The sequence below is a fragment of the Watersipora subatra genome, chromosome 1 (assembly GCF_963576615.1).
Source record: "Watersipora subatra chromosome 1, tzWatSuba1.1, whole genome shotgun sequence".
Classification (NCBI taxonomy): domain Eukaryota; kingdom Metazoa; phylum Bryozoa; class Gymnolaemata; order Cheilostomatida; family Watersiporidae; genus Watersipora; species Watersipora subatra.
Genome location: NC_088708.1, coordinates 66866012 through 66880572, shown reverse-complemented (window position 1 = coordinate 66880572; position 14561 = coordinate 66866012). Strand labels below are relative to the sequence as shown.

The 14561-nt window shown below is 36.4% G+C and overlaps 1 protein-coding gene across 1 annotated transcript; it reads right to left on the bottom strand.

The window, feature by feature from the left end:
* Position 1: 1 nt before the first annotated feature.
* On the bottom strand, positions 2-14561 carry LOC137402710 (autophagy-related protein 101-like). Its single transcript, XM_068089219.1, has 8 exons — positions 14306-14561; positions 10049-10085; positions 9749-9789; positions 9532-9615; positions 8592-8708; positions 7487-7601; positions 4379-4548; positions 2-455 (listed from the first exon to the last, which is right to left on the bottom strand). Exons 1-8 carry the CDS (start codon positions 14336-14338, stop codon positions 369-371), a joined length of 684 nt encoding a protein of 227 aa, XP_067945320.1. The 5' UTR covers positions 14339-14561; the 3' UTR covers positions 2-368.

Here is a 14561-nt window from a genome sequence, read left to right as displayed (position 1 = left end):
ACAATAACTTTATTATTATTAATTTAAAAATTGCAGCATGATGCAATGTGAAAAAAGAACAATCATGTCAGGTATGTGATAGCAAGTGAAAATGCTTGATTAATAATAAATTACAACTTTGGCATCACTTATCTGCCAAGTCGTCAAGTGCGGACAGTGATGCATGCAACAGACAAAATGCATAAACTTACAAAATGAAAGCACCGGTAAACAAATAGGCATATCAATATAACTCCGTATTCTTTACCATCACGAAGAACAAAATATGTATTCGCAAAAAAGTCTGGAAGAACCACCTCCAGTTATTCCTGAGACAGAAGACTTGTAGTCACTCAACAGCAAAACTAAGAAGTTACTATCGATCTTCTTCAACTGAGTGCTTGAGAAATCTTACGCACAGTTGCACCAACTATCCCGGTTTCTTCCAGAGGTACATCATTTACACTGGCTTGCATCTGGAAACAATAGGTATATATTTAAACGAATCAACACGTGTACTCAGTATCATGAATAGAAAATGTTGTAATAAAAGAATGTGAAAAAGTTAAAACCAGAGTGGTCAGCCAGCAAGTATTTAGGATTTTTGAGGCGCTGCCATGGTACACATGTATACAATGTATATATATATATATCTATGTATATGTCTACATATCTACGTATCTACGTATTTACATATACAGTATATATGCTCATATATATACATATGTACAAATATGGTTAACTCTGCTCTCATCTAGTTATCACCTGATGAAAATAGTTCTACATGTATATCTGTTAAAAACAAAATTTGTAGCGATTAACTACCAGCTAAATACTCCTTATACTCCCGTATACATTGTACTATAATTCACTCTACACTTAGTGTATTGAGTGCTCTTTCTTTATTACTCCTTATGAAACTAGTTTTGCTAATAAAATATGTAAACATATATACAGTAAACACCCGAACAACGTAAATAATCCGTTCATGAAATGTGTACATTATAGGGATTTTATGTGACACAAACTGTAATACACACCTAAATTGTCTAAACCATTACAAAATCTTCCCAAACTCGTCCCTTTGGCCATCCAAGAAAAAAAACTCAACTTGATGTTTAATTCAATCACTCTACAGCAACTGAGCTACTATTAATTTGTATCGACACCTTTGTTTTCCCGTGTCCCTTTTACTTGGTTCAGGGTCCAAGATTACGGTAACCTTACCTTAAAGTAAGAGGAACGCACACCTTCAACATGAAGTTAAATCAATGTTTTCCTTTTTTCAGATTGCAAGGTTTACGATACAAAAAATGGTATATGTCTAAAATGAAGTAAAACAAAAATATGTCTGTAATAAGAGCGTTTGTCTGTCCATAGCCAGGATTAGAGGTTAAGATAAAACTTTGCTTTGAACGAAGCATTGGCAGACTGACCCTGTAACACCTGCACCAAATGACTGTCTTTAGGTATTTGTGAATAATTGTACAGCTATCTTCTGTGCTTTACCAGCACACCTGATATTCTCTCACGACCCACCAGCCTGCCAGGGTAACAGTATATATAATAAATATACTAGTATATATAAGTAGCTTTCTCTCCCAAGTGTCTCAAGAGCCAAAGATACCAGGCGGAATAAAGAATGTACATGTATAGATTAATAGAATTGTAGTGGAGATAATTACCAAAATATTTGTTACGCTTTAGGAGAATGTAAAAGATTAGAACACATCAGCTTAGATAATGCCTATGCATCAGATAAGCCTATGCATTATCATTCATATAATGTGGTTACCCAGTGGTTTTACCCTTTTTAATTGATTTCTATTTTTGCTATCTAAAATACAAAGCTAAGGCAAGTGAGAGAAACTAACAGATTGTAAAAATATCCATAGAAGGGTAGAAATATAATATTGATCCGACTCTCATAACTCTAGTACATAAATATTGTTGGTAAATTACACTGTTCTGCGTCTTTCTGCTAACACTAACGCTATAAAAAGCTGGAAACTACAGAGCTTACTTGTTAGTATCATTAGTCAAGTTTTTGTTGAGTAGACAATTCCAAAGTTAGTTACAAACTTGCTTCATAGTTATATTTTTGCAACACCAATACGACGCTGATATTTTTAAAGCTAACTATGAGACTATAGCTATTCAAATCGAACTTGAGAACTTGCACTGACTCGACACGCTACGTTATACGGTGTTTCCTACGTAATGTGAAGCAAAGATTTTACATGAATTCTTTAGATCATGTAAAATTTACGTGATGGAGATTTATGTTTTAGGAGCGTCTGCTGAATATATAACTACATATATACTGATTAAGAAGGAGGTTGCAGTTCACTAGAACAGAGCTAAGTAGTTATATATGGCAGCTTAAAGGTTGACTTGCAACAAAATTCACATTACAGTTATTTGGTATCAAAAGATTCACCATGTCTTACTCTGTTGTGTTGTAGGGGCCAAATATGTGGAAAGGTGATTACAAGCTCTTAAAAGCTAAAAAACGAACAGAAAATCGCAGCCACACGAGACCGCCGTAGTTTGGATTCCCTTTCCAAAATGGCTCAAATGCGATGTAGTTGTGAGAGATGGTTTCTGTTTAGACTTTCATGCAACCTTATTCGTCGAAATATTTTCACAAATATACTTCACGCATTCAATAAAACTATGTCTATTGTTCTTACGCGTCTGTTTTATCGTCATCGTAATGCTGTCACTTTTAGCACTGATATCTTATAACTTACCGTAAAAATTCGTTTAATTTTTTAGCCTTAGCTTGAAGTAGTACATATCATTGTCTGATAATCATGACGAGCCTGTTGGTCACTTGTGATAATCGAAAAGTGCTGCAGAAATTATTTGCGAAGTATTGGGTCACATGATTAGATTACGACTTGCCGATTAGACCAAACCGAAACAAAACTGTAAAGTAGTGAGCATCTATATTTGATACGGGGCCTTCGGTAAACCCAAAGTGTTTGTCATAAACTAGCGCTACGATAAGTTTTATATTGAGCTTTTTATTGGCCTTTCAATTCACGTGAGAACATCACGTGACAAGACAGGAACCAAATTTCATGGCTACGTCATCGAAATAAAGAGATTCCAATCTACAGCGGCTTTTCGTTTTTAAGCTTTTAAGAGCTTGTAATCACATTTTCACATATTTGGCATCTACAACACAACAGAGTAAGACATGGTGAATCTTTTGATACCAAATAACTGTAATGTAAATTTTATTGCAAGTCAACCTTTAAAGATCGGTCCATCCAGTATGACATCAAGTGGAGAGTATTGAAGAAAGCAAGTAGCTACAATAAGACCAGTAAATGCTGTAATTTGTGCATTTGGGAGAAGTACTTCATTCTATACAAACCTGAGCTTGCAAGTTTAAACTCACGAAACGAGCTTGTGTCAAAGTGCAGGCATTCAAACAAGCACTTGATTTGCAATACTGTGATATAAACCCATTAAATTGTTGTATTATATATAGCTGGCTTTTATCTTTAAGCTACTCAATGTGTTTTTGCATACAGTCATATGAGCTTCAGATCCTTTTAGTTTTATGCATGTATATATACCTACAATGTATAAAAGCAAACAATCGCGTCTCAGAATGTAACACAGACAATATTGTTCTAGCACCTTGGAGAGAATTGCGCAGATGAAATATATACACAGTATTTAAAATATTACTAGTTGAATGCCCGATGTTGCCCGGGTAATAAAAAAGTCTTTAGATACAGAAAATTTATTTTTATGAAATATGTAACAACAGTTACCATACTAACTTTCAGACTAAATATCATGAGAAAAGTGTCTTGTGCAGTTCAAAAAAATTTAGAGAAAGAGCAACTGCAAAGGTTTTCAAACAACTATAACTTTTAAACTTCATATCATGAAAAAGTGTTTTGTTGAAATAAATTAAGAGAAAAAAAACAACTGTAAAGGTGTTTAAATGTAAATGTGAAATAATTAGCAAGTAATGGCTAAATAGTCTGTTTTGCTACAATTACAATAAAAAATTATTTGGTATGTAATTACGATTTTAATTTGTTTCAGTGTTGGCATCGCAAGGTGAAAATGTCGTATAGAGTGGTATAGAAACCCATAGTAATTATCTAATGCAAACACCCCCTGGTAAAAATCATCAAAATTTTCCATACCCACTGTACATATTAAAAATTAGGAACAAAACAATATGTTAACCTTAGTAACTATAGTTACCTTCAGCAACTTTAGTGTATTTAGTGGTTATGATCTGCAAGATGTAATATTACTATATACTGTATGCAGTACGTACTGTGGGCAGTACTTAACTTCGAGACAGATGTATAACATAAACGACAGAAACCAGGCAGAAGATATTAGCCTGTGGACCATTGTTTACCTTAAACAAATATGACTGGAACTCTTCAAATGATGTATCAAAAACACTATCCATATCTTCCTGTTTTGGATCCTTAGGCGTGTAAAAATCATCATTGTTGGTTATTTGTATAATGGTGAAAATGATCTCTCTCATATCATCGCTAAGTCTTTCAAGCATTGTCTGTCGACCTACAAATACAGTTAACTTCATCCAGATGATGAAACGCAATCATGAAAAACTTGTTTCTCAGTAGGAAATATAAACCATCCATAGTTGAAATATAAACCAACCCAAGTTGAAATATAAACCATCCCTAGTTGAAATATAAACCATTCCTAGTTGAAATATAAACCATCCTTAGTTGAAATATAAACCATCCTTAGTTGAAATATAAACCATCCCTTGTTGAAATATAAACCATCCCGAGTTGAAATATAAACTATCCTTAGTTGAAATATAAACCATCCCTAGCTGAAATATAAACCATCTCTTGTTGAAATATAAACCATCCCTAGTTGAAATATAAACCATCCCTAGTTGAAATATAAACCATCCTTAGTTGAAATATAAACCATCCCTAGTTGAAATATAAACCATCCTTAGTTGAAATATAAACCATCCTTAGCTGAAATATAAACCATCCTTAGCTGAAATATAAACCATCCCTTGTTGAAATATAAACCATCCCGAGTTGAAATATAAACCATCCCTTGTTGAAATATAAACCATCCGTAGTTGAAATATAAACCATCCCTTGTTGAAATATAAACCATCCCTAGTTGAAATATAAACCATCTCTTGTTGAAATATAAACCATCCCTAGTTGAAATATAAACCATCCCTAGTTGAACTATAAACCATCCCTAGTTGAAATATAAACCATCCCTAGTTGAAATATAAACCGCCCTTAAATTGAAATATATACCATCCTTAGTTGAAATATAACCCATCATTAGTTGAACTATAAATCATCCTTAGTTGAAATATAAACATCCGTAGTTGAAATATAAACCATCCCTAGTTGAAATATAAACCATCCCTTGTTGAAATATAAACCATCTCTTGTTGAAATATAAACCATCCCTAGTTGAAATATAAACCATCCCTAGTTGAAATATAAACCATCCTTGTTGAAATATGAACCATCCTTAGTTGAAATATAAACCATCCTTAGCTGAAATATAAACCATATCCCTAATTGAAATATAAATTATAGTTAGTTGAAATATAAACCATCCCTAGTTGAAATATAAACCGCCCTTAAATTGAAATATATACCATCCTTGTTGAAATATAACCCATCCTTAGTTGAAATATAACCCATCCCTAGTTGAAATATAACCCATTCCTAGTTGAAATATAAACCATCTCTTGTTGAAATATAAACCATCCGTAGTTGAAATATAAACCATCCCTAGTTGAAATATAAACCATCCCTAGTTGAAATATAAACCATCTCTTGTTGAAATATAAACCATCCCTAGTTGAAATATAAACCATCCCTAGTTGAAATATAAACCATCCCTAGTTGAAATATAAACCATCCCTAGTTGAAATATAAACCATCCTTACTTGAAAATGATTTTAATGTTAGGAAGCTAAATGAGTTGGAATAAGTATAATCAGCATGAGGGAACCACTAGTGATACCGAACCCATATAAGCATGCCAATGTTAATGTCACTAAGTGACAAACATCAGATCACGCATTTACAAAAAATATATGAAACTCGACATACGATCATCTGCACATGCGAACTGGTTGACAAGTGACATTAAATTTGGTCAAATATTTGTTTTGAGGTATTGGGATATAATTTGCATACAAAATGAAATTTTTTTCAATACATGTTTGTTTTATAAGCTATATAAGCAAATGTAAAAGACACCAGAAGAAATAGAAATGAAACAAAAAATTTGAAACAAATATATAAACTAAGTTAATTTAACATTATATCTGTCTTGAGCTAGTGCAAGTTGGAGCAAATTATACCATCTATTTTTACCACTCAATCTACCACCAACCTTACATATGCATTGTCGAACAACAGTTCTGTTCACATGTCTCCAAAATTATCTATGTATATAAATTTCAATGGCCGTCGTTCAGTGTGTGCAGCAATAGCTATTAAAATCTAGGAATGAACGATCCACTTCGTGCTGGGTTTGATCTCAGAACCTCCCATTCACCAGGCGAATACCTTACCAATTGAGCTAAGCAAGATGCGATGAATTAATTAGGCGATATGAGTCTTTATGTCGGCTAAAATATGCATAGCACTCTGGATTACGCAACGCTCTAAAGCTTGCTCTCACGGCTTTTATTAGTAAGTTTAGCAATACAGATAGTAGTGTACTCAAATTAGTAATTGACAATATGCCAGGCTTATGGCCGACGACTACAATACCCACCACTGTTTATAAATTGTTTTTAACACCCGTGCAACGCGGGCATTCGGCTAACCTAATAATAAAAATTCTTGTTATTGTCTTTTACTTTATTAATTTAATTTTTACATATAAATTAAGTATAAATTTAGTTTTACATAATTTATAGAATCCACTTGCTTTAATGCTATATCTAACTACTTGAAATATTTATTGGTGATTTTTGGTTCTTAAACAAGATAAACACAACTAAGTTTCTCATAAGAATATCTTCTTCAGCATTCGACAATTTTGACATATGAAGCAAATATCGGAATGGATTCACTTCACGACTAGACCGTTTCTTCTACATGAAATTAAAATGCAAAACAAAAATGCTTCATGCGCAATGAATTGAAACACTTTAGTTGTGTGAATAAACAGACAAAACAAAAATTGTATGAGATGAGAAAATATAGTTTAAGGTTTAAAGCAAGAAACATTAGTTTGATGCAAAACTGAGTTCATATTGCTGAATCAGAGTGTGATGGAAGCTGAAACCTCAGTGAGGAACCTTCCTATCCTAATGTTTACATTTTGATAGTTAATCGTCAAGAACCGATACACAAAACAGTTTATCGCTGAGTTTAACTAGTAATAAAACCAAACTCCAACAATCTCGGCAAAATTACAGCTACATTCCTTTCTGACATGTCAGCATATGCCGAGTTACATCAAATAAGACTAGATATGCTTTCACCTCTCTCAGTATTCCTAGTTACAAGGTTGACACTGACCAACCAGTCTTCCCAAGGCACTGTGTCATCACCGAGAGTCCAGGTAGCTTTGTTCCTCTGGTAAAACTGGAGCGTAATCTACAAACAACCATTATACTAGACGCATAACTAATTGTACTCTGCTGTACTTTGTTCTACTGATAAAACTGTACTGCAATCTAAAGACAACCACTATACTTAGTATAGAACTAATCGTTCTCTACTGAAACCAATATTTGAAGATAGCAAAAACAAATTGAAGTAGACCTGTATGCCTTAGAATGTGCCACTGCAAGCCTACTGGTAAAATAATTCTAGTTACAAAAACACTAGCTATATATGTACCATAAAACCTTTAATAACTGAACACCATGACGCTCTATTTTTCAACCCTTCCTCTATAGTGGCGGTCAATTGGAGGCAACGTTCAAATAAAGGCTGGCGTTGTATTTTTCAAATGGCTCGTCAGAATTTTGGGAAGATAAATTTAACCCTTTTATGGGTGAAGCAAATGTCACCTATATTTTGCCCTCCTTTTTTCGGTCGAGCGATATCAAAGTGGCGTTCAAATAGAGGTGACATTCAAATAGAGATGGCATTCAAATAGAGGTTTGACAGTATATATGAAAATTGTAAAACTCTGCTCGCTAAAGTTAATAATGCGTTTAGTTTCACAAACACCATGTTAGCAGTTTTTTGTTTGTTAATGAAACTAACTGTACATAGAAATTTAAGTACAAGCAGAAGATATTTAATGGATGCTTGGCAATTGAAACATTAGCAAATGATTTCACAAATACTGGTGCATGAACTCGACTGAAAACAAAAACGTGACCACTATTTTATATGGTATGAACACTTCACTCTTGTTTTCCTTTTCCACAATTCCTGTCAGGTGAGTATGGCGATGGCGTGCAAATCCTATTCATTACTATAACATGTATCTTCAGGTAGCAGCGGGCCTATCTAAAACCCTTTTTGTTGAAATACTGGCATCAAAGGCAATCTGGCATTTGTGTTACAATTGAGTTGAGTCCCAGGATGATTAAATAAAGAGCTGGTAGTTTCTGTATAAATGGGTATGCTCACCGTCCCTGTGACTGTCTCTCCCATATTGCAGATTTCCTGCCTCCCTCTCATTGCATCACAAAACTTGCTAATATTTGCATGAACTTTGTCTTGCAGTTTCCTGGATGGCATTCTAGTCTGCATATGAAAGTAATATTTAATGTTAGCGTTTAGCTACTTATATACAACTTGCAAAACTTGTTCTCAACTGAAAACTAATATACAGGACAGGATGGTGAACTTCTATTTTCCTCTGATAATACCAAGCTAGTAGTAATGAGATGCATGACAAATACTCTGAACAAGAAGAGAAGATATATGTTCTCATTAAAAACACCTATTCAAAATAACGTGTTCTGTTTACAGTCTAGAAAATCCTTTCAAGGTTATGAAAATCCTCCGGTTGCAACAATTTCGACATACGCCGTTTCAAGGTTATGTACGGTTATGTAAAAATATCTAAAATAATATTTAAAGCAGTGCCATCTTAGCATTGCTTAAAACATGTGACAACCTATTGTGAACTAGTATCTAGCGCACAGGGTGTCGAAGACACCCTGTGCGCTAGATACACTAAGCATGAACACTAAGCATTTATGCTTTAGTGTTCTTGCGATGGAGGAGGAGTGCGTCACCCGGTTGCAATGATACGCCATTTGGGTTGTGCCTGCTGCAAGAATCTGTCGCCTGTGTGAGTTTTTTAACCTTTTTAACCTTCATTATGACTCCAAAGCACAAAACAGATTTTTTCTAACAGCAATGCATCAACAAAAAGCAAAGACCACCATCATAGGGATGAAACTACATATTAATAAGAGTACGGAGTAATTTATTTAAAACATTCCGACTTACAATAAAATTTGAGTTAGACCGTGTCTTAAGAACGGGTCAATGTCATAAATAGAGAACACGTGTATATTATTTACTTCCATACAGCGTAAAAGAACAACTAGAGACTTACATAGGTCAAGTCTATGCAGTCACAATCTACGTCTTCATAGCCAACTGTTCCTATTGAGTACGACCCTGGACCTTTGTATGTATACTGTAACAAAGAGCCAGCATACCGATAAACTAGATAACAGTTGTACAGATAAAGTATGTAGATAACATTATTTCTCTGTAGTGTTAAGAAAATGTTAAGATATCACAACTTCGTAGCAATATCGGAAACATACCTTGGGTTTCGCGCGCAGGAACAGAATTGTGTGCATTATCGCTGCAAAATATAAATACAAGCACATTGAAAAGAAATATAAGAAAATTATTGTAATTGTTGCTAGTTACTGTAAGGGAGTTGACTGCTACAGAATGTTCCACACTCTCACAAAGTTTGAAGCTATCATGACATCAAGTTCTCCTTCTTGCTATTAAGTAGATAAGATTATTTATGAAAAACTTAACGCAGAAGCACCAAATTGTCTGACACAGTAGGCCTATACAATAATGCTTCGCTCAAGCTAAACTGTTAGTGGTACCTCTCACTGCTTCTTCAATCTGATGTCCTTCCACCTCCTACAACAGCAATGACAGAAGTTGATCGTCATTCGATCAATGCTAGTTGACTAACTGAAATGCCATAAAGCTGCGAGCACAATGTAACTGAGCATTAGTCTAGCAAAATCGCACACCTACTACAGATACCTGCATTGGATGTTCCACTCACGCAGAACTATTAAACCGAAAAAACATTATAAACTTAAAGATAACTAAAATGAAGCAGTATTGAAAAGTGTAAAACTTAAAACAGCTGTCTTTGAAAAGCTTATCAAAAAATATAAGGATATAGTAGGCCTGAATAAAATCCCATGATTTGATTCAGGTTACGCAGCAGGATCAATGTAAGACTGGTTCTACCAAAGCTGACTCAGATTTTTTTATAAAACAAAAACAGAATTCAGTAGTTTTGTCACATATAGAAATATTTTTTGTGATTTATTGGCTTCTGGCTAACCACGACCCTTAACTCTTGTTGAGAATGTCCATATCACTATTCTATAAACTTTTGTTGAGACTGTCCTTATTGTTGTATTATGGGATTTGTTAGGCTCAGGCTATATTGGTGTCTGAGCTCAAGGCAGTACAGGTGGTCTTGGTAATTACGGTGAGTGCATAAAGCTGGATAATGGTAGTGGGTAAAGCTAGTAGATAAGCTAGTGTAAGGCAGTATAGGGGAGGATATAAGGAAGTGTAATGAAAGACTGAGGCTCTTCTTCATCTTCACATCAGTCACATCAGTGAGTACATCGATTTATACAACATGGCGCAGTTGACGAAGCTCTGATTTTTTTTTCTTTTTGTGTTATCATTAGCGAACATTTTTCTGGTTACGGGTTAAGTTTAACGGTTGCTTAGACTCTTTCATGGGCGTGCAGGTGAGGTGACGTGAGGTAGGGTGGTGTCGTGAGGTGTTGTAGCGGTGAAGCATCGGTTTTGGAGAGGTGTAGATATTTATTAAGTGTTTGGAGGTGAGAATTACATTAACTTTATACGAGTGGGGTAGAGTAAATTTGTGGCGAGAAATATAACGTGTTGTTGGGATGGAGAGTGGTTTCCCGAAGCTGGTGTTCGGTGAGCACGGTGATAGTTCGTGAGAGAGATTTATAGAGGAGATGAATTTGTGTATTGAGAGAGTGTCGAGAAGAGAGGTTATGTAGCTGATGAGGTTGGCAATAGAGTACCTATTATGAGAGGTAGAGCTAGGTTAGTGCCACTATTGAGAGCTATTGGGCACAGTGGTAGAGAAGTATTGAGCGGCGAAGGGTTTAACGTAGATAGTGTAAATTCCACTTATGAAGAGGCAGTGAAGGTTTTGCAGGGTTATTATGGTAGACAAGAGAGTATGTTCGTAAAGGGGCATATGTTTCTGACGGCTAAGCAGGCACTTGGAGAAAGTGGTAGAGAATATTTACAACGGGTAGAGAGTTTGAGCAGATATGCAGAGGTGGCTAACAATAATGATAGGGTAAGGTTTGCCCTTATAGTGGCGGTTAACGGGTTGAGAGATAGAGAAGTAAGCAGAGATTTAATGAAGAATGCCAATCTTACTTGGGCGTTATTGCATGAGGCATTGAGGGCTCGTGAAATGGCCAACAACTCGAATAGATTTTTGAGAACTGAGAATAGAAGTACCGATTTAAAATGTGAGGTTAAGAGAGAAGTAGCAAAGGTATCAGAGTTTGATAGCTGAGCGCAGTACAGGAGTAATGATAGAAATAGAAGCTATGATTCAGCGGGTAGATCTCCCCCTAGGGGTAGCCCTAGAAGTAGTAGAAGGTATTATGGTAGTGAGGAGAATGATACTAGTAAATATGGGACAAGAGGCCGGGAGTATAACAAGGACAGTGACAGTAGGAAGTATAGAGACAATAGCAGGGATAGGCATGTCTCTGGACATAGAGCAAACAGTAGAGAAGGTAGTGAAGATAGAGTGTGCTACAATTGCAAGCGTAGTGGCCATGAGATGCGGAGTTGGCCCTCCATTAAATGTTTTTGTTGTGGGAAACGAGGACACATATCCCGATATTGCAGGGATAAGGGTAGAAAAGTAAGGTATGGCAGTCGAGATAGCAGTAGGGAGAGGTATTGGGGCAGAGAAAGTCTTCATGACGTAAGGGATAAGTGGAATAGACCTAGAGATTACAGCATGAAAAGGTATGAGAGAGACAGTTGGTTTGAGAAGCGAGAAACAGATAGGTATGATGAAAGGTGCAGTGACAGAAGAAGGGGTAAAAGTGCAAGATTTGCTGGCTATAGAGATAAATATGGTGAAGATCAATGACTCGGCCAGAAAATTGTGCAGTATTTAAAAGTTAATGGAGTAAATGTGGAGTTTACGTTTGATACTGAGGCTGAGGTGTCTATGGTAACCGAGGCAACAGCCAATAACTTGAACCTACGGTTAAAGAAACCGTCGACAGTTTTAGAAACTGCTGATGGTAGTGAGTTAAAAGTGGTTGGAAGTGTAATAGTTCATTTGGAAAGTAAAGACAGGCATATGGATGCTGAAGTTCATGTGGTGAAAGGATTGAGAACTTGGGCATAGCTGAGTTGAGGCAGCTTAAATTATTTGCTGTTGTAAATGCATTATGCGAAAGTAAGTTTGAGGCTGTTAAGGAGTGTAGAAGTATTAAGCCAGTTAAGCCGGTTTCGTCGAGAACCATTATTGCTGGGTCAAGTTATGTTTCAGATGATGTCGAGTTGCAAAACCTGACAAATAAGTCTAACAGAGAGAGCGAAGTTAAGAAAGGTCACACAGGTCAAGATTGGTGGACTTGTAAAACCAAGGGAGTGAAAAGTAGCGAATACGTAGAAGTTGGTAGTCAACAGGGGACAGTCCAAGGCATCAGAGATGTGCAAGTGTCTATGGAGTATGATAGAGAACACAGTCACGATGAGGTAAGGGAAGGTGCTGAGAAAGTAGCTGAACCAGTGTCTGTAATGGAAAAGGTTTGCTCTTTTTTAGCCGAGGTACCCAGCAATGGAATGTTAGACAGAGAAGGTCATGAGAAAAAGGTAGTAGAGATTGAAAGAGAGGAAAGGGAGGTGCGGAGAAAGTAGAAGGAGAAATTGGCTAAGCTGAAAGCCAAACGGGAGACAGCAGTCATGGAGTGGGAAAATGTCAAGGCATTCAGGGTTGTGGTGCAGAAGTTAGCCGAGGTTCAGAGGAGAATTGCTGGTAGCAGACCTGCACTCGTTGCAGGTGAGGTCGAGCTAGATAGGTCTGGGCCTATGCCAACTCCCAGCTCTGTGGTGCCATCCTCTGTGCAGCTGGTTACAGCCCAAGTGAAGACCTCCCACAGGAAACCTGTCGAGCCTGCCTCTTACTGGGGAGAGCGAGGTAAAGACGGAAAAGATGGAGATGAGGTTGAGGAGTCATTACTGACCCAACCAGAAGACTCCGGGCTAGTCAGGGTTGGTGGAAGTAGTGTTGGAGATGTTGGTGGAAGTAGTGTTGGTAGTGACAGTGGTCACGGTAAAAGTATTGGTAGTGGCGGAGGTCAGGGTAATGGAAAAGCCAGTGCAGACTGACAATGGAGCTGGCAGTAGCGAGAAGAGTACTTTAGACGGTGGCACAGGGTCAGACAAGCCAGAGGCATAGCCTATGGAGACTGCCCTAACGGAGTCAGGTAACGAGCAACACAAGTAAGGTAAGCTACTAAGTCTGCTTGTTGGAAGTGATGGAGTGGCCAAAAACAAAAAGGAAAAAAAAAAGGGCATGTTGTATTATGGGATTTGTTAGGCTCAGGCTATATTGGTGTCTGAGCTCAAGACAGTACAGGTGGTCTTGGTAATTACGGTGAGTGCATAAAGCTGGATAATGCTAGTGGGTAAAGCTAGTAGATAAGCTAGTGTAAGGCAGTATAGGGGAGGATATAAGGAAGTGTAACGAAAGACAGAGGCTCTTCTTCATCTTCACATCAGTACATGTGAGTACATCGATTTATACAACACTTATTCCTTGTTTACAGTACAAGTTTTTAATACAATAAAACTAATTATGAAAATATATTTGCACTGAGAAAAACTATTACTTATAAATTGTCTCTTGATGGTTAGCGGTTTTAAGAATTGTAACAAAAAAGGTGTGATTTCTATTGGATTAATATAATCCTGCGTAAACAATTTAAATTATATCTACAGTATAACAAAACAAAAAAATAAATACAGTACTAAGTGTAACTGACCGTACAAACACTGTCAGTAATAAACAGCGACAATGTTTATTCACTAACCAACGTTTTCAAAGGGTGGCGTATATGGTTCATGATGACTTTTTCTACGACAGGAAGTTTGTGTGTAAAAGACCACTCAGTTTTCTTAGCAGTCTTGCTACAACTTTCAAACGTATTAGAAGTTCACAAGAGCGGCGCAGTGATAGCTTGTACTTGTGTTTTGTAACCAACCACCAGTCTTAAACTCTTTGTTGTTTTGAGGGATCAGTTGTAGTTTATTAGTACGGATTCAACATGCAAAGATTCTGACAGAGCT